Below are 22,127 nucleotides of genomic sequence, written 5' to 3' on the forward strand. Positions count from 1 at the left end.
GGGAAGCGCGGCCGCGGCGCGCCGGAACGGGCGGGGTCCGCGCAGCGCGGGCGGAAGTCGCGGCGGCCGCGCGTAGGAGCTTCCGCCGGGGCGGGCGGGGAGCGCGGAGCGAGGGAGCGCGGCGGGAGCGGCGGCAGCAGCGGCGGCGGGGGGGACACGGAAAGCCGCAACCATGGTGAGCCGGGCGGGCCCGTGGGGCTGGGGGCCGCCGGTGCAGCGAGCTAGCGGTGCAGCGAGCTCCGGGCCGGGCCGCGGGTAACGCGGCGCTCTCTTGCAGACGGTGGGGAAGAGCAGCAAGATGCTGCAGCACATCGACTACCGCATGCGGTGCATCCTGCAGGACGGGCGCGTCTTCATCGGCACGTTCAAGGCCTTCGATAAGCACATGAACCTCATTCTCTGCGACTGCGACGAGTTCCGCAAGATCAAGTGAGCGCTGGGGGCGCCCCCAGCCCGGCCCTCATCGGGGGGGCCTCGGGGCGAGAGCCGGGACAGCGCTGGGGCAGCGAGTGCTGCCGGCTCCTGCAAAAACCCTCATGGGTTTAGTCTCTTGTGTCAAATCCCCAAACTGCCAAAGCTTATCGGACCCTTTGTTTCGGTTCTTTCCAAATAGCCAACACGTGAGATGCTATTTGCAGCAGTTTAGATTTCTCTTTGTACTTCGTTTGTGGCATATAAAAATGTGTTCATCTCTGGAGAAGCAGCCTAGTAATATATTCTGTTGCCAGCTCAAAGAGCAGTATTCATTCATTCTGGTTTTCCTTCTGTTCTGCAATTTTTTTTTCTCCCCAGACCTAAAAATTCAAAACAGCCAGAACGGGAAGAGAAACGAGTCCTTGGTCTTGTGTTGCTGCGAGGGGAAAACCTGGTGTCCATGACGGTTGAAGGACCACCTCCAAAAGATGTAAGAATGAGTAGAAAGTTAAAGAAAAAAGAAGAGAAATCTGATGAATTTACTTCTTTGCAGGGGAACACTGCTATTGTATTGTTGGAGACTTACAGATCTTACAGATGCTGTTGTAACTAGGTCCAACAAATTTCTCTGCAGGAAGCTCTAATTCCTTTATGGGCTGGGACATTTCATTGGACAAAGGAAGTCTGTGGGCATCTGTAGGCTCTGAGGATTTCTGATAAATCTTTCTCTTTGGGGGCTGTCTTTTCAGACTGGAATTGCCCGCGTGCCCCTTGCTGGAGCTGCTGGAGGACCTGGTGTTGGGAGAGCAGCAGGGAGGGGAGTTCCAGCTGGTACTCCCATGCCACAAGCTCCAGCAGGATTAGCTGGCCCTGTCAGAGGAGTGGGAGGACCTTCCCAACAGGTGAGATACTATGACCCATGTGGCTTTTATTTTTTGGTACCAGTGTGATGCAAGAAATTGGTGTAGTGGAAGAACTGTAATCTTAGTTTATTACCACAAAGTTTGAGCCTAGTGAGGCTTTTTTTGGTACTAGATCTCCCTAGGTATTGTCCTGTACGACAAAAGAGGGTTGAAAAGTGTAGCTTTTCACACATAATTCAAGTGGTATCCATTGAATTGTATTACAGTTTGTAGTGTTCTTTGGTAAGTTAAGAGAAGACTGGTGTAATTTCTGAAGGGGAATTTCAATATGATTTTTTAGTTAATATGATAAAGCAGGTTCTATTTTTTCTGAGTCTGTTTGTTTTGTCTACAGGTGATGACACCCCAGGGTCGTGGAACAGTTGCAGCTGCTGCTGCAGCAGCCACTGCCAGCATAGCAGGAGCCCCAACTCAGTACACACCAGGGCGTGGGGGTCCTCCCCCACCCATGAGCAGAGGAGCCCCTCCTCCAGGTAGGAATTACTCTGTAGAGCTCATGTTTTGTTGCAAAATTGGTGATAAAATTTTTCTGATGAATATCTGGTATTGTAGGATATCCTAATACCCAGCTAGTGCCTTGAATATTCAGCTGGATTGACATGCTTGTTTTTTCTCTGGCTTAAGGAATGATGGGGCCTCCTCCAGGCATGAGACCACCAATGGGCCCCCCCATGGGAATGCCACCTGGCCGAGGGGCTCCCATGGGAATGCCCCCCCCAGGCATGAGACCACCACCCCCAGGGATGAGAGGTGAGCACAGACTATCCCAGCTGCCATGGGGCTCTGAGGAGCTGTAATAAAATGTTTGAAGGGTGATGCATTCCAGTGTCTCCCTAGCTCTGCTAGATGTCAAAGTGCTTTGGTGCCAGAAGGGGTTCTGTGGCTACTTTGAGCATGGGGAATTTTTTTTGGTTTTGTTTAGTGTTGCTGCTTCTTTTCTCTTCAACTCTTCCCTTTATTCCCAGGACCCCCTCCACCTGGCATGCGCCCCCCAAGGCCGTGAGAGTTCTGTGATGTACCTCTGAAATGGGAGAAGACCAAGGAAGGGGATACACTGAGCAGTACCACCTGTCATACCTTTCCTATGTATATTTTATATCTGCTGCTGGTGATGTTTGACCTTTTTAATAAAGATGGAAAACCTAGTACTAGGAGTCACTGTTGTGCTGGTCTGTTTGTGTCAAGAGTCATTACTTTTTACTGCTCCACACTGGTCATCCCAGAAGAGCAGGCTTGAAGAAAAAAAGCTTAATTTGTATAGACAGAAATGACCAGTTGTTTTGTGTTCCTTATAGGAATTAAAGCATAGCAATGAAATTTAACAAGGCTGATGGAAAAGGAACAGATTAGGAGAGTGGAGATGGTAAAAAATTAAAGAAACCATCTTTGTGACAGGTAGTTTGAAAAACTTTTTTTCCTGTTATAGAAATGACATCACAAAAGTATATGAGCAAAACTTTGTTCAGTTTTTGCCTTAAGTTATTACGTACATGAACTAGAAAGATGTAACGTATTCCAGCTCTTCTAGCCATCCATAAAACAGAGTCAACATCTTACAAGAAAAATAATCCTTTATTTCATGGTTTGCTACAGATGTTTTCACAGTCTTCAACTAGGTAGTTGACAACCATGCCAGAGCTATTCCACAATTTGAAGAAAAACTTCAATTTTACTGAGGTTGTCTCCTTGCAGTACTACAAAATTGAGGGCCTGTACAGTGTGTCTGAAATTACCCATTTGGTGACAGTTCTTACTTTACTTTCTTTTATACCTGCAAGAGAAGACAATAGAAATTGTATTACTCCATCAGTCAAACTCTCAATGACAGATGAGGAGCAGCACTGAGCATTTTCTAGGCATAATGGTCTCCCAAGTAGAAGCCTAGGAAATGTGTTATTAAAGGCCCTATCCTTGATTACCCCCAGCATCAGACCTGCAATAAGAGGGTACTTCAGAACCAACACACCGTTTAGCAAGGTCTTTAAACAAGCACAAGAAGAAAGCAGGGGAAAAGCCCCAAGACTTGAACAAGAAAGTAAAGGGAACTATACCTGGACTTGGATTTGAAGGTCCCTCCTTTCCTGCGCTGGGCGATACCCAAGCGCTTTCGATCTTCAAATGATGGGCTTTAGAGAGAGAGGGGAGGGAGGAGAGGTCAGCCATGTCACAGAATTATATCAGCAGGACAGGTACTTCTCAAAAGAAGCCTGCCCCAATTTCAGAACCTCTTCCCCAAAATCCCAGTATCCCTGAGGAAGTACAGAGATGCAAATTCTCATTACTGCAGCTGCACTAATGTAGACCTAAGACCTTACCCAGCACGGTACTGCTTCAGAGCCTTCCTGCTTGTGTTGGTCAGCTCTTCATCAAACACAGACACTTTTTTCTTCTTCTTGGGACCTAACAAATAACAATCAGAACACTGCATCATCACAGTACTCTTGAACACAACAATTAGCCTAAGGAGGAGGCAAATGACTGCAAACATGGACCCTGGGCCAGCACTTGTGGCCATTCCTTCAAAGATCAGTGCCTTTCTCTACACAAACTAGATTAATTTACCTATTTCTAGAAAAGTGACATAAAAATGAAGTTAGCTGTAACACAAAAGTCTCTACCTGCTGGTGCTGCTGCTGGTTCCTCTTCTGGCAAGGCTCTGGCTCTCTTTGCTCGGCGATTCCTCTTTGCCAGCCGCTCAGCATACATTTGAGACTTCAAGATCTCAAACTGTGACCTTTCCTCTGGCTGAAAGGTGTTAAAACACAAGTTTTGGTCATGTGAAGCTTTGCTTAGGGAAAACTATGATAGTCTGGCCAGGGTCGCACTTGTTGACAAACTCACTGTCATTTGGCCTTTTTTCTGTGTGTCCTGAACAAATTTCTTCCTTTTCTTTTTCCCTCGTAATGCTAGGTCAAATTCCTGCAGGGCTTTAGCCACTGGAAAAAGAAAGAAAAACAGAATAAAGAACCTCTTAAAGCACAGAGCAGAGTCCAGCTGTGGCTATAGAATTTAAAAAGGTCACAGTGTCATGACTCACATTTCTCTTTCTTCCTCTCCTCACGGGTCTGGAACCAGCTCCGCTCCATACTCTCACTCCCAGTCTCTTTTTTTCCTGTCTCCAGCTGCTTCTTTGCCTTGTTGATCTGTGATAATTCATGCAAGATGTGAGCTCATGATAGCTAAAAATTACTCCTCTCTTCCCTTTCTAAAACAGGCAGTTTAAGTACACTTAGGGTAACCTCATAATGGACTATATCACTCCAGATACTAAAAAAATTGCTTACCTGAGCCTCTGACTGCTGCATCTCACGTTCCTCACGCTCCAAGCAGAGAACTGCATAGATATCTTTCTCTAGATTCTCAATCTTCTCCCGAAATTTCAGTATGACATCTGAAAACAATACCATGTGAACACCAGAAGCAGCTCATGTGAAGTCCAGCTTGTTTTTCAGCACCTCCTTTAGTGTCCCTGTGTACCACAACATTCCCCGTGTACTCTCTTCAGCTTTTTACCTCAGTAAAAGTACCACATACCCTGGGGGAGGATTCTGGCTTTCACTGGTGTTTTAGCAGTCTTGACAATCTCCTTCAGCATCTTGCGCTCTTCCTCGCCCACCAGTGAAACAGAACGACCAGCCTTGCCTGCCCTGGCTGTCCGACCCACACGGTGCACATAGTGTTTGATGGTGTTGGGCATGGTGAAATTGATTACCTGTAACAGAAACAGTGTTAGTAGGAAATCAACATGAAATGCCTCATTAAAAAGCTCAGCATTTCATATACTCACTGTTTTAACACCTTCAATATCGAGTCCACGTGCAGCCACATCTGTAGCTACCAGGATGTCAATCTGCTCATCCTTAAAGCGCCTGAGCAGAGAAAGCAAATACATTAGCAATGAATGTATCCATCTACTTCCACCCTACAACTTCCAACTTGGAACTTCTTTTTAGCTTAGGCTTGCCAACTAAGCCTGCTAATACCTGAGTGATTCCAGCCGCTGTGTCTGAGAGAGGTTCCCATGCAGCTCCCCAACGCGCAGCCCCATCAGCCCCAGCAGGATGTGCATGCGGTGAGCTTGCTTCTTGGTCTGGGTGAAAAGCATCACGTGGTCCTGGAACGTTCGTGTCAGCAGAGCTAAAAGAAAGTCCTCTCAGAAGGCTGCTCCACAATCACTCACTGATTACAGCCTGCCTTGGCTCATCACTGACCTGTTACAATGGCCTCCCGGTCCCCCTCCCGGTTGGGTCTGATCCGGATAAATTCCTGCCGCAGGAAAGGCGCAACATCTGTGTTGCTGTTCACAAAAATTCGGACGGGATTTTTCAGGGAAACGGAAGCCAAATCTTTCACCTACAAAAACAGGTTAAGAAAAAAAAGTCCACATGACTTCTGGTAAAAAACCTGACAAATTCGCATTCAACCTCCTGCCTGGGTATGTTTCTCAGCAGCTTGTCTTACCTCCTCAGTCATTGTGGCAGAGAAAAGCATTGTCTGACGGTGGTGGGAACACAACCTGATTATTTCCTTCATCTGTTCCTCAAAGTATTCATCCAGCATCCTACACAGGAGAAAAAGAGCAAGGTAAGGCAGCTTCACTTGGGCCTGGCCAAGAAACATTACACAAGGCAGGACAACAAGGACAGCCTGATAACCTGGAGAAAGGAAAGCAAAAACCTGCCATGTTTTTCATTGCTGTCCTGCTTACCCTACCTGTCTGCTTCATCCAAAATCAGCACCTCAACACTGCTCAGGTGGAAAGAAGGGCAGTTGTGGAGATGATCAATCAGTCGCCCAGGAGTGGCAATAAGAATGTCTGGCCCTGAGCGCAGAGCAGCTTCCTGAGTCTTCACATCCAGGCCACCTGAAAGAGAGGGAATAAAGACTGCTGACTCCCAGAGCACACTGCAGCAGAGTACAGGGATGCAAACTGCCTGAGAAGAGGAAGCAGCTCAGATAAAACCACATTCAAAAATAGAAATGACCCCATATTTTCTTTCTCAGAAACAGGTAAACAAGTACAGCACAACCTTGGAAAGCAAGACTTTAAACTGCAATGTATCTACTAGAAGCACAATAACCACACAGCCTCCAGTTTTACACACAGAATTCCCAGTTCTGCATAGTGGTTTACAATGAGCTTTTTTCTGTATAGTGGTTTACAGTTCACATAAATGACTGAACTCACCTACTGCCAGGCAAGTTGTGACACTGCTGAACTGTGCCAGCTGTTTTGTGACAGAGTGCACCTGAATACCCAGCTCTCGTGTTGGCACCAGAACCAACACACGTGTTATGGGAGCCTGACGAGGTTTGTAAATCAGGCGCTCAAGGACAGGCAAGATGAAGGCAGCTGTTTTACCTGAAAAACAAAGAAATATTAAGAAGGGTTACCAATTATTGTGAATAGCTGATTCTCTGTTTCTAGTGCCCTGATCAACCCCCTACCTGTCCCAGTGGCAGCACAAGCACAAATATCCTTTCCCAGAAGACCCACTGGGATACAAGCCTTCTGAATTGGGGTTGGTTGCTTGAAGCCAAGAGCAGTGATTGCCTAGAAAGGAGGGAGAACAATTAAACTCTGTCTCTGGTATGGCCAGAGCTGGGCTTATCACCACAAGACACACAGACACTGCAGAGAGACAAGCAACAGGCTATGAAGATTATGAAGGGCCTGGGAGCACCTCATATCTGGGGAAAGGCTGACAGAGCTGGGACTCCTCAGCCTGGAGAAGGCTCAGGGGGAAATCTGACAATGTCAATAAATATCTGATGAGAGGGTGGAAAGTGGATGGAGCCAGGTTCTGTTCAGTGGTGCCCAGAGACAGATGCAATGGGCACAGACTGAAACATGGTGATATATGTGTTTAGTTCCCTCTAAACAGCACGAACCACTTTTCCACCTCAAGAGTGACCAAGCAGCACAAGGGGCCCACAGAAGTTGCAGTCTCCATCCTTGGAGACATTCAAAGCCATCTGGACACACTCCTAGGCAAGAACTCTAGGTGGCCCTTCTTGAGCAGGGATTGGACAAGATGATCTCCAACCATGCTGTGACAAGTCTTGCTCAAGATGGTGTTAACACATTTAATCTTTGACTGACACCATCAAAAAACAGTTCCATTAATGTATAATAACAGCTTCTAAAGGACTATCACACTATCTCCCAAATTATTTCCTTGTCAGAGAGGTTGCAAAGTAATGAGAAATTTGACAGTTCTAATTGGTGGCAGGGAGGCTTTACAACATTCTTCAGAGTAACATGTAATAAATCAGCTAGGTAAATACCTTCAGCAAAGGTCGTGAAAGATTCATATCCTGGAATGACAAGTTATCATCGTATTGAGAGGCATCCTCAAAAAAGCTCTCTGCTTCCTAGAAACAGGAAAAACAACAAAACTGGAACAACACATGCAGGAACACAACATGTTATCAAAGGGCTCTGGGCTGGTTTCTGAGCTATGATTTGTAAACCAAAGCAAATTCCTCAGTAAGAAATACTGGAGGAATTAAACTAGTTTTTAACACTTACCACTTCTCCCTTTTTTGATCTCTTCTTTTCCTTTACTTTGACCTTATCTGCAGAGAAAGATAAGTGTGACAGGAATTAGGAAGCACAGCTAAACCCATAACAAGATGAACTAGCTTCACCTTGTAACCTCATACTTTTTGCTCTCAATTCAGCTATTGAGGGAGAAGCCTCAGAAACCAGTAGAGGCATGTAATGGAGTAAACTTGCCCAGTAAATATCCTTGTTCGGGGATGAGTTCAATTATGGCTACCATTCAAAATAAACTTGATTAAAATCAGAAGGAATGTTGCAGAAGGCAAACAAAATATAAAAGGTGTTCCTTGCCCACTTCCAGCAAGGCTTCACTTCACACTTTTCTCCAGTGAGCCACCTCTGTATCAGATTCTTGGCCATCTCAGTGTGTACTGCTGATACCTGCTGTTGTGAAGATACTTTCATCATCCAGTGAATACTCAGACTCCACATCTTCTTCATCCCTATTGCAATCCTCATGCTCCTTTTTGATTTGATCATCTTCAGCCTCTGCATCCTCAACCTTTACTTTGGCTTGTTTAGCTTCCCTTTCCTAAAAAAAGAAAATAAAATTCTACCAAAATGTTTTAAAAAGAAAGGATGAAAAAGAAATTCAATCCTTTGTGAGTCTGTGTTTGTTATCATGACCCCATTCACAAATCCACGGTTTTGCATAACTTTAATCACTAATAATTCTGCAACCTCATCCATTCAGCAGCACATCACATGTAGCAGCAAACCGATGCAAAGTGATGAGCAGCAGCCAGAGCACCGTGGCTGAGGGAATGGCCACACACATACCAATATTTCAGCAATGAGAAAGATCCTGACCTGGAGCTTTCTTTTTTGTCTCACTTTCTCAATCTTCTCATCCAGCGTCGTTGCTGCTTTCTAGGCAGAAAATCACAACAGGAGAGCTGTAAGAGGAGCCCAGGAGAGCAGTGGGCGCTATGGCCTCTGGCACCGCAGCTCCATCCTGGCCTCAGGCCTCACCTTGCCGCGGAGCTGCCGCAGCGCCGCCGTCCAGGCATCCTCCCCGCCGGCCTCCGCCTCCCCGAACACGAAGTCGGCGCTGAAGTCTCCGCGGGAGGGTCCCCGCCGCCTGGAGCCCGGCGCCCGGGGCAGCTCCTGCGGGAACAGCCGTGAGCACGGACCGCGGCCCGGCCCCGCCGCACCGGCCCGGCCCGCGCCTCCCGCCCGCCCGGCCCCACCTCCTCATCCTCGGAGTCGCCGGATTCGGAGTCCACGGGCACCACGTCCCCCTCGGCGATGGTGCCCACCAGGCCCAGGCTCTCCAGCGTGGCCATGGCTGCGAACCGGAACCGCGCGGAACACGCGTGCGCTGGGCCGGGCCGGGGGCCGGGCTGGGGGCCGGGCCGGGCCGGGTGGGCAGAGCCGCGGCTGCCTCCGCCCCGCTGTGCCGGGAAAGGAAACCGAAAGCAGTCCTGCCGGGGCTGGACAGGTGGCCGTGCGGTGTTTTCCCATACTTTGCACTTTCCCTGTGCTTCGCTTCCCCTTCTCTTCGCTTCCCCTTGCCGCGGGAGCCGGAGAGAGAAGGAGAAGCTTCGTTTCGGGCGCGCTGACCGCGGCTGACAGGAGTGGGGGCTCTGCCCACCGGGCGGGACTTGCGGGGAACTGGAAAGTGAAACTTTGGGGGGAATTGGAAAGGGAAGTTCTGCTGGGTCTCGGGGCAGACGCGGCTCAGCATCGCCCGTGTTCGGCCGCAGGAGCGCCGCGGTCCCAGCGCCCAGCGCTGCCCTCGCCCTGGAGAGCTGGAACAGAGCCGGAGCGGTCCCCGGCCGGGCCATGGAGGGTCCTGGGCGGGAGCCCCACGCCCTACAATTCCGAGGTGGAGCGAGAGGTGAGGGTCCCCCGGGGAATGCAGGGCAGGAGGGCTGGGTGTGGTGCTGGTACAGGAGGATCCGCTACTCCCCTACCTGTGTACAGCGAAGTTTTCTCTCAAGGCTGAGTTTCAACACTTCCTTATTTGCCCTTGGAGTCTGTTTGGGGCCATGATGCGGAAATGTGTCGCAGCAGGCTATTGTGTTTGTTCCTGCTAGGAGTCAATTTTTCCCTAAGCGTTCTGTGATGAGTCTGATAAAAGCCCTGTGGGCTGTGCTTCCTTCTTCCCCGAAAGGCTGGACTTTCAGTAAACACTCCATGTTTTGTGCGTGCTATGTACAGTTCAAGTCAGTTGTGGCATCCTCTATCATTATTTCACTGATGATTAACTCCCCAGGAAACGCTGTCCTGTGCAGAAAACTTAAACTTTCACCTTCTTACTTCTGCTTTCAGTTCTGTGGAAAGAGGTTTTCTTTTTTGGTGTCTTCATAGCTCAAGTGAACTCTAAGCACAGCACTCTCTTTAGCAGTTGGATAGAAGGGTACAAATGAGACACTAATTTGAAAATCTATGTGCAAATGTAATAATTTTTTAATTTGATGTCAGATGTTCAAAATATACTGACTGTCAGGTCAATATACTCATTTGTCTTTGTTGGGAGGCATGTTAATTTGGTTGATTTATAATTGAGGAGTGTCATTTTTCCTGCTTTTTTAAAGGACGTGTGCTTCGTTTGGACACTGGCTTTACAGGAAGAGGCAGAAACAGAACAAATAATGTGCCAGGCCAGGCACCTAAGTTAGGGGAAAATCTCCAAGACAGTAATTATACCCTTCCACATCGGCAAAGAGAAGAGGGGTTTGGTGGTTGGACTTCAAAGGTTCCTCAATCAAGTAAGAATCCAAGAATCCAAGGTGAACAGCCCAACAGTGAAGCCACAGGATTCTGGAGAAAACAGGAGAATGAGGGAAGGAGAATGAGATATCAAAGTGGACAAACACATGAGAGGGGCAGAGGACGCTGGAATGAGGAAGAAAATGCATTTAGAGGAAGAAGGTGTCAGTTTGGACAAGCCCATGAGAGGACCAGAGGACCCCAGAATGAGCAAGAAAGTGGAGGCAGGGGAAGGAGATATCAAGGTGGCCAAGCTCAGGGAGGAGCTAGAGGGAGAGGGCTGAGGAGTGCTACCCCAGGTGGTGCCCACCACAGTGAGCAGCCTCGGCAAGCCAGAAGGATTGGCTATAAATTCCTTGAAAGTCTCCTCGAGAAAAACCCCTCAGAAGTTGTCAACACACTTGCTTCCAGTTCAGGGTTGAAGGAACTTCTTTCCCAAACAACCATGAATCGTAATTTCGTTCAGCTCATTTGCCAGGTGCTTCGGAAGGCGTGCAGTTCCCAATTGGACAGACAGAGGGTCCAACACATTCTTGGGGTTGTGAAGGAGTCCGACTTTCTCAGGGTCTGTCTGCCACAGTATGTGTCTGACATGGTAACAGAAGTAGTTCCTGCAGTACGCCATGAGTACCCTGAGCATATCAGCAACATCATTTTACTTCTTCAGCACCTGATAAGTACTTTCCCAGCCAGCTCTGTGCAGAAAGTCTCCCTCCTCTTGACAGTCTTGACAGCATCCATCGATGCCCTGAGATGTTTTGGTGTGGACATCACAGAAGAGACAGAGAAGAATCTCAGTCAAGTCCAGATGCTCTTGCAGCATTTGCAGGAGAAGAGACGTGAAGGCACCCTGAGGGCTGATAACTGTACATTTATGCAGCCTCAAGATGGGCAAGCAGGAAGCTATCGTTTCATGAGCATTTATCCAACATACGATGAGATCCACGGTAATGAGAAACCTTTTCTACGTCCCAATTTTGTTTCTGGAAAATATGAAAGCACCAGTATTTATCTTGACACCCACTTCCGACTTTTGAGAGAAGACTTTGTAAGGCCTTTAAGGGAAGGTATCATGGAGGTTTTGCAGAACCTCCAGGACAGAAATTTAAGAAAGAGAAGATTTGATGACGTCAGGATCTACTTTGATGCACGGATTATTGCCCCATCTTGTACCCCAACTGGCATTGCTTACAAGGTCCAGTTTGACACAAAACCACTGAGGTTTGTACAGTGGCAGAATTCTAAACGATTGCTGTATGGATCCCTTGTCTGCATGTCCCAAGATCACTTTGAAACATTCCTTTTTGCCACCGTTTCCAATCGTAATGCTGCAGAACTTGTCAATGGGATTGTGGAGCTGTCTTTTGATGCAGACAGCCAGCCACTGGTGGGAGAGTTTGAACCCTCAGACTCTTTCCTCATGGTAGAGACAACTGCCTATTTTGAGGCCTATAGGCATGTGCTAGAAGGGTTGCAGAAAATGCGGGAAGAAGACATCCCATTCCAGAAGTACATTGTGGAATGTGATGCACAGGTGAAGGTGCCAGCATACCTGACATGGGATACTGCCTACAACCTTGCACCCTTGGTGAAGACTTCACGTAAAGAGAAGGGCCCTGATAGCTTGGAAAGTGTCAAAATTCTAGATTCCAGTCAATGGCTTTCTATGGAAGCTTTGAAATTAGATGAGTCTCAGATGCAGGCATTGAATCTTGCACTCACCAAGGAGCTGGCTATCATCCAAGGACCTCCTGGCACTGGTGAGACATATTTGCTTAAAGGCTCTGTAATTTAAGAAGTTCTTGTTGATTTCCCCATCTAGGGAGATTAACGTCAGAGAAAGCCAGCTGTACTGTCTCCAAAGCTTTAGTCCTGTGCATAATTGAGGCTTGAGTCACCCAGTTAGTGTGAGCTGTGGAGACAGTTAATATCCTCAAATAGCCACATCTGATCTTTGCCCACCTACATGCAAACAGACACCAACTGCACTGTTGGCTGTGCTTGTATATTGGGGTGAAGAAATTTACAGTGGCTTTTGAGAACTTGGTCCTTCTTGCTGTGCAGCACTCTCCTACTTGTCTTCACAGCATGTTAGGGCTTTGGGAACATTCAGCCATGAAACATTGTGTGAATAAAGTATTACAAGATAGACCGTAATTATTTTAAATGGTACCTGAATTTAACAAGCACCAGTGCTTGCATTTCAGTAGTATATGGATGTTTCATGTGCAGCCAAATGTCATCTATGATGCCAGTATCAGAGTGGGCTGGAGGATGCAGTGGGAGAGAAAACCCTGTGTCCAGTCTATTATCCAAAGAATAACATTCTTGCAGACCGTGGCCTTGCTCAGCTACAGGCTGGAAGGTCAGTTCATGCTGCTTTGTGTACATTTTGTAAGTTAGTTACCCCTGGAGTCAGTTCTTTTGGCACAGACCAGATTGGCAGCCTGGAAAGAAATCTTTTATCTGTTTTGATGATTTCTGTGTTTCAAGGCACTTATAGAGCGTGAATTACCCTTTTCTGATTCTGAGTTTGTCTTGCAGGGAAGACTTATGTGGGTTTGAAGATTGTTCAGGCTCTCTTGACTAATGATCATGCGTGGCAAAGCACTTATAGGAAGCGTCCCATCCTTATAGTCTGCTACACCAACCATGCACTGGATCAGTTCTTAGAAGGTAAGAGTACCTGCAAGCAGGATGGTGGTATAATCATAGAATGGTTTGGGTTGGAACTTCCTTAAAGATCATCTAGTTCCAACCCACCTGCCATGGACAGGGATACCTTCCACTAGACCAGGTTGCTCCAAGCTCAGTCCAGCCTGGCCTTGAACACTTCAAGTGATAGTGCATCCAGTTCTCTGGTCAACCTGTTGTTAGAACCTGTAATTAGAAACTACACTATAACCCTTACTCTGTTCATTGTATGGCATGATAACCTGCATTTTGGTTTGATTCTTTTTAGTGACTCTAGCCCCATTGACATAGATTAAAAAAACTTCTCTCAGAGCAAACCACTGTAGGATTTGCAGTCAAAGGGTATTTTTCCTACCTCTTGTCCTACTGCTGAAAACTGAGCTTGGCCCTTTAGTTCTAATATTTTTTATTCACAGGAATATACTCATTTGAAGAAGCCGGGATAGTGCGTATTGGGGGCAGGAGTAGCAGTGTAGCCCTGCACAAATTCACCTTGAAGGAGCTGAGGAAGCATGCCTACAGATTTGGTTTCTCAGACTACCACTTCAGAGACTCTGAACATGTATGTACAGACTTCCTGGGAGATGCTGGGACTGGGTTGCCTGTGCATTGGAGGAGATAATAAACCTCCCCCACACCTGGCCTTTCACCTTGTTTTACCCTGAATTTGGTCTCTTAATTCTTCTGTCAGTTTTTTGTTGTGCTGTTAGTGAGCTTTGTTTCTCTGAGTGTGACACTGCCTCCCTTGTGTTTGTTATGAGTAGATAATGAGGGAGATGAAGGAGGCTGAGCAGGGTCTCCTTGAAGGAGCGAAGCGGTTGGAGTGCACGGCCTACGGAGTTCTGCATGAGCGCTACTTGAAACCACACATGGCACCCCAGCACTGGACCAGCCTGAGAAGGGCTCTGGTAAGAGAGGTCCCTTTCTTCTGAGTCAAGCAGTCCCAGTGCGTGCTTACCATCCTTTCTACTAATGGGTTCCACCAGCATACATCTTTTTAGCATCGTTTGGTTACTGGGAGAGTAAAGGAGTGAACAGCAAGCTGTGCCAAATGACAAGCATGCAAGCAAGGGCTTTGAACTTTGCTCCTTTAAACTGCAGAAATTGTAAGTGATCTTTAGCAGCATAAAAATACAAGTACACAAAGGAAAACCTCTTAAACTGAAGGGAGGAGGGGTACCCTTTCTGAAGATCTGGGGCTGCTGGGACTTTCTAGTTCTGGAGGGTGTCTTGGGGGGAATTGTCCTAGTTGCCACTGCTGTAAGGTGCTGCTTTGGCATCATGCTAAGACTCTGAAGTGCAATAGGCCTGGCTGATTTGACTTTCTCTATATTAGCAGGACACTGAGTTTTACTACATTGCTTCACAACGCTCACTGATTCTGGAGTGGCTGGGACTTGGTGTATCTGCCTTCACTCAGAATGCTGCAGACAATATATCAGCTGAAAATCCAGGTAAAACAAACAAAACCAAAAAAAAAACAAACACCAGAAAGACACCCACCCCACACACATTTTCTACAAGTGTGTTTACCTAAGCAGTGTATGTGTGCCAGAAAAGAGACACTACTTCTTAACAGGCACTGAATGATGTGTGATACTGTGAGGGAATTAAGAAGATTAACCCTCATTTCAATGTAGTGATCTGACTGCTGCACTGATAGAGTGGCTGTGGCTTACTTCATGTGACTGGTGACTCCCACAGGTGGTGAGCAGGAGGGAGAGGAGGAGAGCGAAGATGAAGCAGAAGAGGAGCTTTTGGAGATCCCAGAGATGGCTGACCTGATTGAAGATGAGAGAGTGATTGAGGATGAAAAGATAGCAGACTACTGGGGGAGGGAGAAGGAAGATGACAGTGTTAATGAAATAGCCCATTCCATGCTGGCTATGAAGCTGGATCAGGAAGAAGGAACAGCTCAACCACAGCAGGAGAACATGCAGTGGGAGGTACCTGCATGCATTGGCATGACTGTGTAAAGGAAAACATGGGGATACTAACACAAAAGAATCTCTGTGCTGTAACTGCTTATTGGGGTGCTTTTTTTTTCTTTTTGCAGGTAACTCGTGGCCAGAGGAGAAAAATTATGCGGAAGATGAAGGTTGAGCTCCGTAAAGTGAACGCAATGGCAGAGTTAGAGGCCAATGCTGTTCAGGATGTGTGGCAACTTGACCTGGACTCCCGCTGGAGGCTTTACAGGTGACAAAGCTATTGTGCAGGGCTTGTCAGGCAGGTGTTTCCTAAGATCATTCCAGTGTGCAAACTGTGTCAAGCCATGATGTTTCTGTTTGTACTTGTTCATTTCCTTGTTTGAACATGCTCCTTCTTACCTTTCTTGTACTGCATGGGAAGCAATATCATGCCCTGCATTTGTACATGTTCAGGACTAAGTATGGATGGTAATAATGTTTCCCAAAAGGCATGGCAGAAGTTTTGAGCTGAATCCATTCAGAACCTGTGGATCACCACCCTGTTTTCCTTGCAGTGTGTGATAATGGTGCTTTCTTCCCAGGCTTTGGCTGCAGACTTACCAGGGTTCTATTCGAGAGAACATTCGGGAGCATGAAGGGCGGTATCAGGAAGCAGCCAGAAAGCTGAAAGAACTGAAGCTGGAGCAAGATCTCTGCATTATCAGTAGAGCAAGAGTTGTGGGGATGACAACTACAGGTGCAGAGCAGTTGGGAAACAAACCAGTATTGTACTGCTTACAATCATGTTTAAAGAAATTTTTTGCTGAAAGATTAGTATCCTGTACTGCTTCACAGCCTGGGACAGGCTCTGCCTTTTTAATCTTTGACTCCCTTTGCAAATGGGGCTCTTGTGAGAGTTGTTAATTAGTGGCATGAGCAGCTTCTGTGCTTTTCTGCACTCCCCCTCTCTTGAGTAGCCTTCTTCTATTGGAGCTGCACCCCTTGTGCCTTAGTAAGTCACAGCCAATACCTGTGTTGCTATTCCCACAGCACCTTCTGGAGATGGTAGTGTCACAGTTGTTGTAATATGTCCCTTTGGAGAGACAATTTAGCCTTATTTATATGTGTAGAACACATAAATAAGTATAAAGTATAAGTATAAAGTTATCATATTGAGCATTTCTTTTGTCTGAAGAGAGCATTGGAAAAAGAACCAAGGCAGGCATAGGAATAATCCCCACCTGCCTTCCTTAACTCATCATAAAGAAGCCATCCCTGGTATTGTGCTGTTTTAAAATTTAAAAAGCCAAGTGTTGAAGTGGGGAATCTTGAGAAGAACTCCAGTTTTTCTGAGACACAGCCTACTCCCCTCTGTGAAAAGTCTTGCCTTACAGCTTGAATGCAGTTATATCCTAAGGTTGATCTTCTGTCCTTGCTCAGGTGCTGCAAAATACCGACGGATCTTGCAGTACATAGAGCCACAGATTGTCATTGTAGAAGAGGCAGCAGAGGTGCTTGAGGCTCACACCATTACTACTCTGAGTAGAGAATGCCAGCACCTCATTCTCATTGGAGATCATCAGCAGGTAACTTTCATGGCTAGCATCTCTGTCTGCTGGGTTAATGAACAAGAACCATCTAACCAAATGCTGTATGGGAAAATTGCCAAGGCTTTTTGCTCCCCAGCTTCCACAGATACCACAGGTCCTCTCTCCTGTAATTTTAGAGTAGAGCTCCTGTGGGACTGATGTTTTAGTTGAACTGATACAATTTTAGATGTGCCTTGATTGTGACTATATCTGGCTTTGATGTTTAGCACTTCTGCAAGAATCCAGTCTCTGGCCTTTCAGTGGGAGACCAGTCACAAAAAAATGAGAGTGAAAAATCCTACTTAGACATAGGAAAAGTGCCAAAACATGGACCTCCTATCCCTTCTCTTTCAGTTGCAGCCAAGTGCAAATGTATATGACCTGGCCAAGAACTTCAACCTCGAAGTCTCTCTCTTTGAACGTCTGATCAAAGTGGATTTCCCTTTTGTCTGTCTGAAGTACCAAGTAAGAAAGAGCTATAAAAAACTTCATGGCATTTGTATTTAGGTTGTTTTAAGTTTGTAATACAGTTAAGTTTATATTTCTACTGTAAGAGCAGCCTAAAAGAAGAGCATGTTCTATCTAACTTCTGAAAAGAGTGGTAGGAGCTGTCAAACTGATACAGAGTTCCAGAATATTTTCAGTTATTTAGCTATATTGTCCACAGCACTGTGGTTCTCATGTTTTTCTGTGAAGGACACGGTTTATTGTGGCAACTGAAATTTCCACAGCTTTGCAGAGTGAGACAGCACAATTCTTCTCAGGATGCTTCCTGCTAAATTGCTATAATAATCTATCTTGGTGCCTGGGGAAGTTAATTCTACCACCAGCAGTCCTGTGTTAAAGGTACTTGAAAGAGCTCATTTAATAGTTAGGGTGATGTACTGGCTTTTGTTATCTATAAGTGTGCCTAGATTTGCACTGAAGCCAGCATTACTGTGCAACAATCTTATGAAGAGATTTTCTGCTACTCTTTGAAGATGCTCTGCTACTCTCCTGCAGTTGTTGGTGGTGTCAGCAATGGGGTGAGGGAGAGCAGGGATTGGGAAGTGCTCCCTTCTTGTCTCTTATTGAAAAGTCATCCTTGTCTTCTATTCAGCCGCTGTCTGTACGGTGGAGCAAAAGAATATTGACAGGGAAATATGGTTCTCCTTTCATAAGACTGATAAAATTGTTTTGTGTTTCAGCACCGCATGCGCCCTGAAATTGCCCAGCTTATCAGTCCTCATATATACCAGAATCTGGAGAACCATCCTTCTGTCCTGGAATATGAGAATATAAAAGTGAGTTTTCAGCAGTCCAGGGGGTTGCTTTTGTCCCCTGTTACTGGCTAAATGAGTTTCTGTAAACTACAGTGTTCAAGGATTTCAAATTCTTAGGTCAAATTCACTTATTGAAATTTATACCTGAATCAAGGAATTGTGCAATATAGAATTACATAAGTAATTTGTAGTTCTTCTGGCATTAGTAATGGTGGACGGTGGAAATAGATGCAATACCAATGACTTTAAAAGAACAGTAAAAATGGAAGGAGGAACAAACAAATTGTAGGAGTTTGAAAGCTAGGAAGAAATCTTAAATGAAAGATTTAGAGGATAATATTGAAACTCCAACATAAAATGGGTGACAGGATTACTGGAACTCTTTTTCCTTAGACTCTCCGTTTGGGCATTCTGCCAATGCACAACATTGCAAAGAAGATCTGTGCAGCTTACAAGTATAAAGTCATCATTTATTATCTAACATGCTCAATAAACAACCAGAATTTAGTAAGTTATTAGAATGCTTGCCTTGGGTATCAGTCAGAAGTGTCAGTCTTTGCTTCTTCCTTAATGATACTGAGCATCCATCTTAACACTCACTCCCCATTTTCTGATTTAAATTTCCTTAATGAAACGAGGAAATACAAATGAGGAAGCCCTAACCAGGGCTTCATGTATCTCTAGGTTGGTGCTTTTCTTGCATCTTTGAACTATTAACAGTCATCTCTCTGTAATCTTACCTTGGACAACCAGAGATCTGTGTTTGATATACAAAAGCTGTTCTTTCCTGTTAAAATCAGTCTCTGGGTTTTGGCAGGCAGAGCAATAATTTCTTACGGGTAGAATAATTCCAGTTAATAGGTAAAAAAGTAAAAGCCCCTGCTAACTCAAGGCAAGTTGAGTTTGCACACCATGAGGGGGTAAGTGACTACTGGAGTCCTAGCATTCCTAGTGTTTTCTGTTGAAGAAGAAATTTTCCTTGCTGCTTTGTTTTTATTGCAACAACAGAGGAAGTGTGTTTTAGGCAAGTGCTCAGCCCTGTGCACTGCTAACTTAGTATCTTTCTCCTACAGGGCCAAAACAAGACATTGTTCACACCATGAGTATGCTTTGAGAAGTTACTAACACTTCATGTTTTCTTTGGTATAACCTAGAAATGTACAGTAAAAACATCTCTGGAAAGATAGGGAATAAAATCAGAAACTGATTTCATATTAGGATACTAAAATATTACCAGTAAGCTGAAATGAGAATTTGATTAATAACCTATGGAAATCTAAGAGGAAATCTCCTAAGTACACAGTAACTGCATACTGTAGTCAACTCCTTAAAAGTCCTCCTGGATGTGGATAATCAGGAGCATGGAAACACTCTGGGGTGACAGAAACTAGAATTCTCTCTCTGACATCCTTCCTTTTGTTTCAGGGTGTCTCAACTAATATCTTCTTTGTGGAACATGAGGTTCCTGAACAAGAGATCCAGGAAGGGAAAAGCCACCAGAACCCACATGAGGCTCACTTTGTAGTGGAACTGTGCAAATATTTCTTGTGTCAGGGCTATGAACCTTCTCAGATCACCATTCTCACTACTTACACTGGACAGCTCTTCTGTCTGCGTAGGTTCATGCCAGCAAAGATCTTTGAAGGTGTGAAGGTTCATGTGGTGGATAAGTACCAGGGAGAGGAGAATGATATTATTCTGCTGTCATTGGTGAGGAGCAACAAAGAGGGGAGACCTGGGTTCTTGCAGATCCCTAATCGGATATGTGTGGCATTATCCAGAGCTAAGAAAGGCCTCTATTGTATTGGAAACATGAGAATGCTTGGCAAGGTTCCTCTCTGGAACAAGATCATTGTAACCCTTAGCAAGAATGGTCACATTGGCCAGTCATTGGAGCTTTGCTGTCAAAACCACCCTGGAACCAAGACAAAGGTGTCTACAGGTGAAGACTTCAGTAGTGTCCCAGAGGGAGGCTGTACTCGTCCCTGTGAGTTTAGGTTGAATTGTGGCCATGCTTGCACAAGGGCATGCCACCCATATGACCCTGAGCACAAAGAGTACCAGTGCCTGAAGCCTTGTCAAAAGGTGCTCTGTGGAGATGGGCACCGCTGCCCAAAGCCATGTTACGAGCCCTGTGGAGAATGTATGGTGAAGGTAAAGAAAACTATTTCTAAGTGTGGCCACGTACAGATGGTGCCATGCCATATTCCAGAATGGAAATTTCACTGTCTAGAACCTTGCCAGAAGAAGTTAAACTGTGGACACACGTGCATGCGTACCTGTGGGCAGCAATGCACAATAAAGTGTCCTCAACGGGTTACAGCCACACTGAAATGTGGCCACGAGCAGAAAGTTCCTTGCTGGATGACCAGGATGAGGCATGAGGAGCCTGTGAAATGTGAGAGTAAGTGTTCTGTCACACTGGCATGTGGTCATGCATGTTCAGGTTCCTGTCATGCTTGCTTTGAAGGAAGATTTCATGAGGCATGTAAAAGCCCATGCAAGCGTGTCTTGATCTGTTCCCACAAGTGTCAAGAGCCTTGTACTACAGAATGTCCTCCTTGTCAGAAGGAATGTCAGAACTACTGTATTCACAGTAAGTGCAAAAAGAAATGTTGGGAAAGCTGTGTTCCTTGTGCTGAGCCATGTGAGTGGCAGTGCCAGCACTACCAGTGCACCAAGCTTTGCTCTGAGCCATGCAACAGGCCTCGCTGCAATGTTCCCTGTGCTAAGATGCTGCCCTGTGGTCATCCCTGTGTTGGATTGTGTGGAGAGCCCTGCCCAAAGAAGTGCCTTGTTTGTGACCGTGAGGAACTCACTCAGATCTTCTTTGGCTCTGAGGATGACCCAGATGCTCGATTTGTACAGCTTGAAGACTGTGGCCATGTCTTTGAGTCGAAAGGCCTTGACCACTATATGGATGAAGATGATGATGTCATCAAGCTGAAGGTATGCCCTCAGTGTCAGACACCCATCAGAAAGAATCTGAGATATGGCAGCAGTGTGAAAAGGCAGGTGGAGGAGATAGAACGGGTGAAACAGAAAATCCAAGGCCCGGCAGAGGAAATTGAGTCTAACAGACAGAGGCTGCAGGCTGCGCTGGTGCAGAATCTTTTTCTGAGACCTAATCTATACTCTAAGTATGCCATGCTGGAAGAGAAACTAAAAGCTTCAGCTCTCTCCACAAAGAGTATCGGACTAATTGAGAACTTGCTTAATTTTTACAAACGTGTAGCAGACCTAACTAATTCTCTGAAAAAAATCGATGAGAATGAAAAGACAGGGCTGATAAAGAGGCTGAATGAAGTGCAGAAGTGGTTGGATAAGCCACGCATCAGTTTTACAGACCAGGAGCTCACTGACCTGCAGTCTGAGATCCAGAGGCTGACTTACTTGCTGAGCCTCTTGGAAAGGTGCAAAGCAGCAAGTAGGGTGATACCTGCAGACATCGCAGCAGAGATTAACAGTGCACGGGAGATCCTGGAAGGGACAAAGAAATTCACAGAGGAGGATGAGGCTGCAGTGAAGGCTTGCCTGAAGAAGATCAATGCTAGCTTGCCCATGTCAGGGCTGGGGATTTCTGAAGCTGAGCGGGTGCAGATTGTCAGTGCTATTGGCTGTCCCCGTGGCCACTGGTTCAAGTGCAAAAATGGGCACATCTATGTAATTGGGGAGTGTGGGGGGGCAATGGAGAAGAGTAGATGCCCTGAGTGCCACGAAGTCATCGGCGGCACCAACCACACCCTGGAGAGCAGCAACCGCCTGGCCCCGGAGATGGACGGGGCAACCCACGCGGCCTGGTCCGACGTGGCCAACAACATGCTCAACTTCGAGGAGCTGCGCCGGCTGATGTAGAGTGTGAGCTTCGCTCTTTCCCGCAGACACACACACACAGGGGCACAGCCCCACTGCTTTCCCCTTTTGCTTGTTCTTAACTAATAAAGCGTGTCACTAATAAAATGAACCCGGCTGGGCAGTCTCTGTGGGGTAGGGCTGTCTCTATGGGGTGGGGCTGTCTCTAAGGGGCTGTCTCTATGGGTTGTCTGTAGGGTGGGGCT

General features: G+C 46.3%; 3 protein-coding genes across 4 annotated transcripts; 2 read left to right on the forward strand and 1 right to left on the reverse strand.

Annotated features, from left to right (window-relative positions):
- Positions 1-56: 56 nt before the first annotated feature.
- SNRPB (small nuclear ribonucleoprotein polypeptides B and B1) lies at positions 57-2,491 on the forward strand. The gene is made up of 7 exons (XM_064730289.1): positions 57-175; positions 278-429; positions 793-904; positions 1,164-1,316; positions 1,672-1,810; positions 1,962-2,087; positions 2,303-2,491. Exons 1-7 carry the CDS (start codon positions 173-175, stop codon positions 2,338-2,340), a joined length of 723 nt encoding a protein of 240 aa, XP_064586359.1. The 5' UTR covers positions 57-172; the 3' UTR covers positions 2,341-2,491.
- A 399-nt stretch (positions 2,492-2,890) lies between these two features.
- On the reverse strand, positions 2,891-9,227 carry DDX27 (DEAD-box helicase 27). Its single transcript, XM_064729794.1, has 21 exons — positions 9,093-9,227; positions 8,875-9,009; positions 8,713-8,772; positions 8,284-8,434; positions 7,870-7,916; positions 7,626-7,712; positions 6,786-6,891; positions 6,526-6,699; positions 6,051-6,201; positions 5,799-5,898; positions 5,549-5,690; positions 5,321-5,474; positions 5,125-5,206; positions 4,872-5,049; positions 4,622-4,728; positions 4,375-4,480; positions 4,179-4,273; positions 3,956-4,082; positions 3,653-3,737; positions 3,389-3,463; positions 2,891-3,108 (listed from the first exon to the last, which is right to left on the reverse strand). Exons 1-21 carry the CDS (start codon positions 9,186-9,188, stop codon positions 3,093-3,095), a joined length of 2,274 nt encoding a protein of 757 aa, XP_064585864.1. The 5' UTR covers positions 9,189-9,227; the 3' UTR covers positions 2,891-3,092.
- An 81-nt stretch (positions 9,228-9,308) lies between these two features.
- On the forward strand, positions 9,309-22,009 carry ZNFX1 (zinc finger NFX1-type containing 1). Of its 2 annotated transcripts, none has more exons than XM_064730134.1 (13): positions 9,309-9,742; positions 10,443-12,377; positions 13,162-13,293; positions 13,728-13,873; positions 14,076-14,219; positions 14,648-14,765; positions 15,016-15,257; positions 15,368-15,507; positions 15,821-15,975; positions 16,659-16,804; positions 17,162-17,272; positions 17,995-18,090; positions 19,495-22,009. In XM_064730134.1, exons 1-13 carry the CDS (start codon positions 9,688-9,690, stop codon positions 21,922-21,924), a joined length of 5,850 nt encoding a protein of 1,949 aa, XP_064586204.1. In that variant the 5' UTR covers positions 9,309-9,687; the 3' UTR covers positions 21,925-22,009. The 2 variants fall into 2 exon arrangements, with proteins under 2 accessions (XP_064586204.1, XP_064586205.1); XM_064730135.1 differs by having other exon boundaries at positions 14,651-14,765.
- Positions 22,010-22,127: the final 118 nt, after the last annotated feature.

This window comes from Zonotrichia leucophrys, chromosome 20 (assembly GCF_028769735.1).
Source record: "Zonotrichia leucophrys gambelii isolate GWCS_2022_RI chromosome 20, RI_Zleu_2.0, whole genome shotgun sequence".
Classification (NCBI taxonomy): domain Eukaryota; kingdom Metazoa; phylum Chordata; class Aves; order Passeriformes; family Passerellidae; genus Zonotrichia; species Zonotrichia leucophrys.

What these genes read in the sequence shown, in the direction of transcription:
- SNRPB (XM_064730289.1), top strand. An exon ending in TGGGAGGACCTTCCCAACAG is followed by an intron (nt 1,317 to 1,671) that starts GTGAGATACTAT and finishes TTTTGTCTACAG; the next exon opens with GTGATGACACCCCAGGGTCG. An exon ending in ACCACCCCCAGGGATGAGAG is followed by an intron (nt 2,088 to 2,302) that starts GTGAGCACAGAC and finishes CTTTATTCCCAG; the next exon opens with GACCCCCTCCACCTGGCATG.
- DDX27 (XM_064729794.1), bottom strand. Translation starts at nt 9,188, where the DNA reads ATGGCCACGCTGGAGAGCCTGGGCCTGGTGGGCACCATCGCCGAGGGG. An exon ending in GGAGAGGAAGAAAGAGAAAT is followed by an intron (nt 4,274 to 4,374) that starts GTGAGTCATGAC and finishes TTCTTTTTCCAG; the next exon opens with TGGCTAAAGCCCTGCAGGAA. An exon ending in ACCAGCAGCAGCACCAGCAG is followed by an intron (nt 3,738 to 3,955) that starts GTAGAGACTTTT and finishes GTTATTTGTTAG; the next exon opens with GTCCCAAGAAGAAGAAAAAA.
- ZNFX1 (XM_064730134.1), top strand. Translation starts at nt 9,688, where the DNA reads ATGGAGGGTCCTGGGCGGGAGCCCCACGCCCTACAATTCCGAGGTGGA. An exon ending in AGGAGAACATGCAGTGGGAG is followed by an intron (nt 15,258 to 15,367) that starts GTACCTGCATGC and finishes TTCTTTTTGCAG; the next exon opens with GTAACTCGTGGCCAGAGGAG. An exon ending in TGGAATATGAGAATATAAAA is followed by an intron (nt 18,091 to 19,494) that starts GTGAGTTTTCAG and finishes CTTTTGTTTCAG; the next exon opens with GGTGTCTCAACTAATATCTT.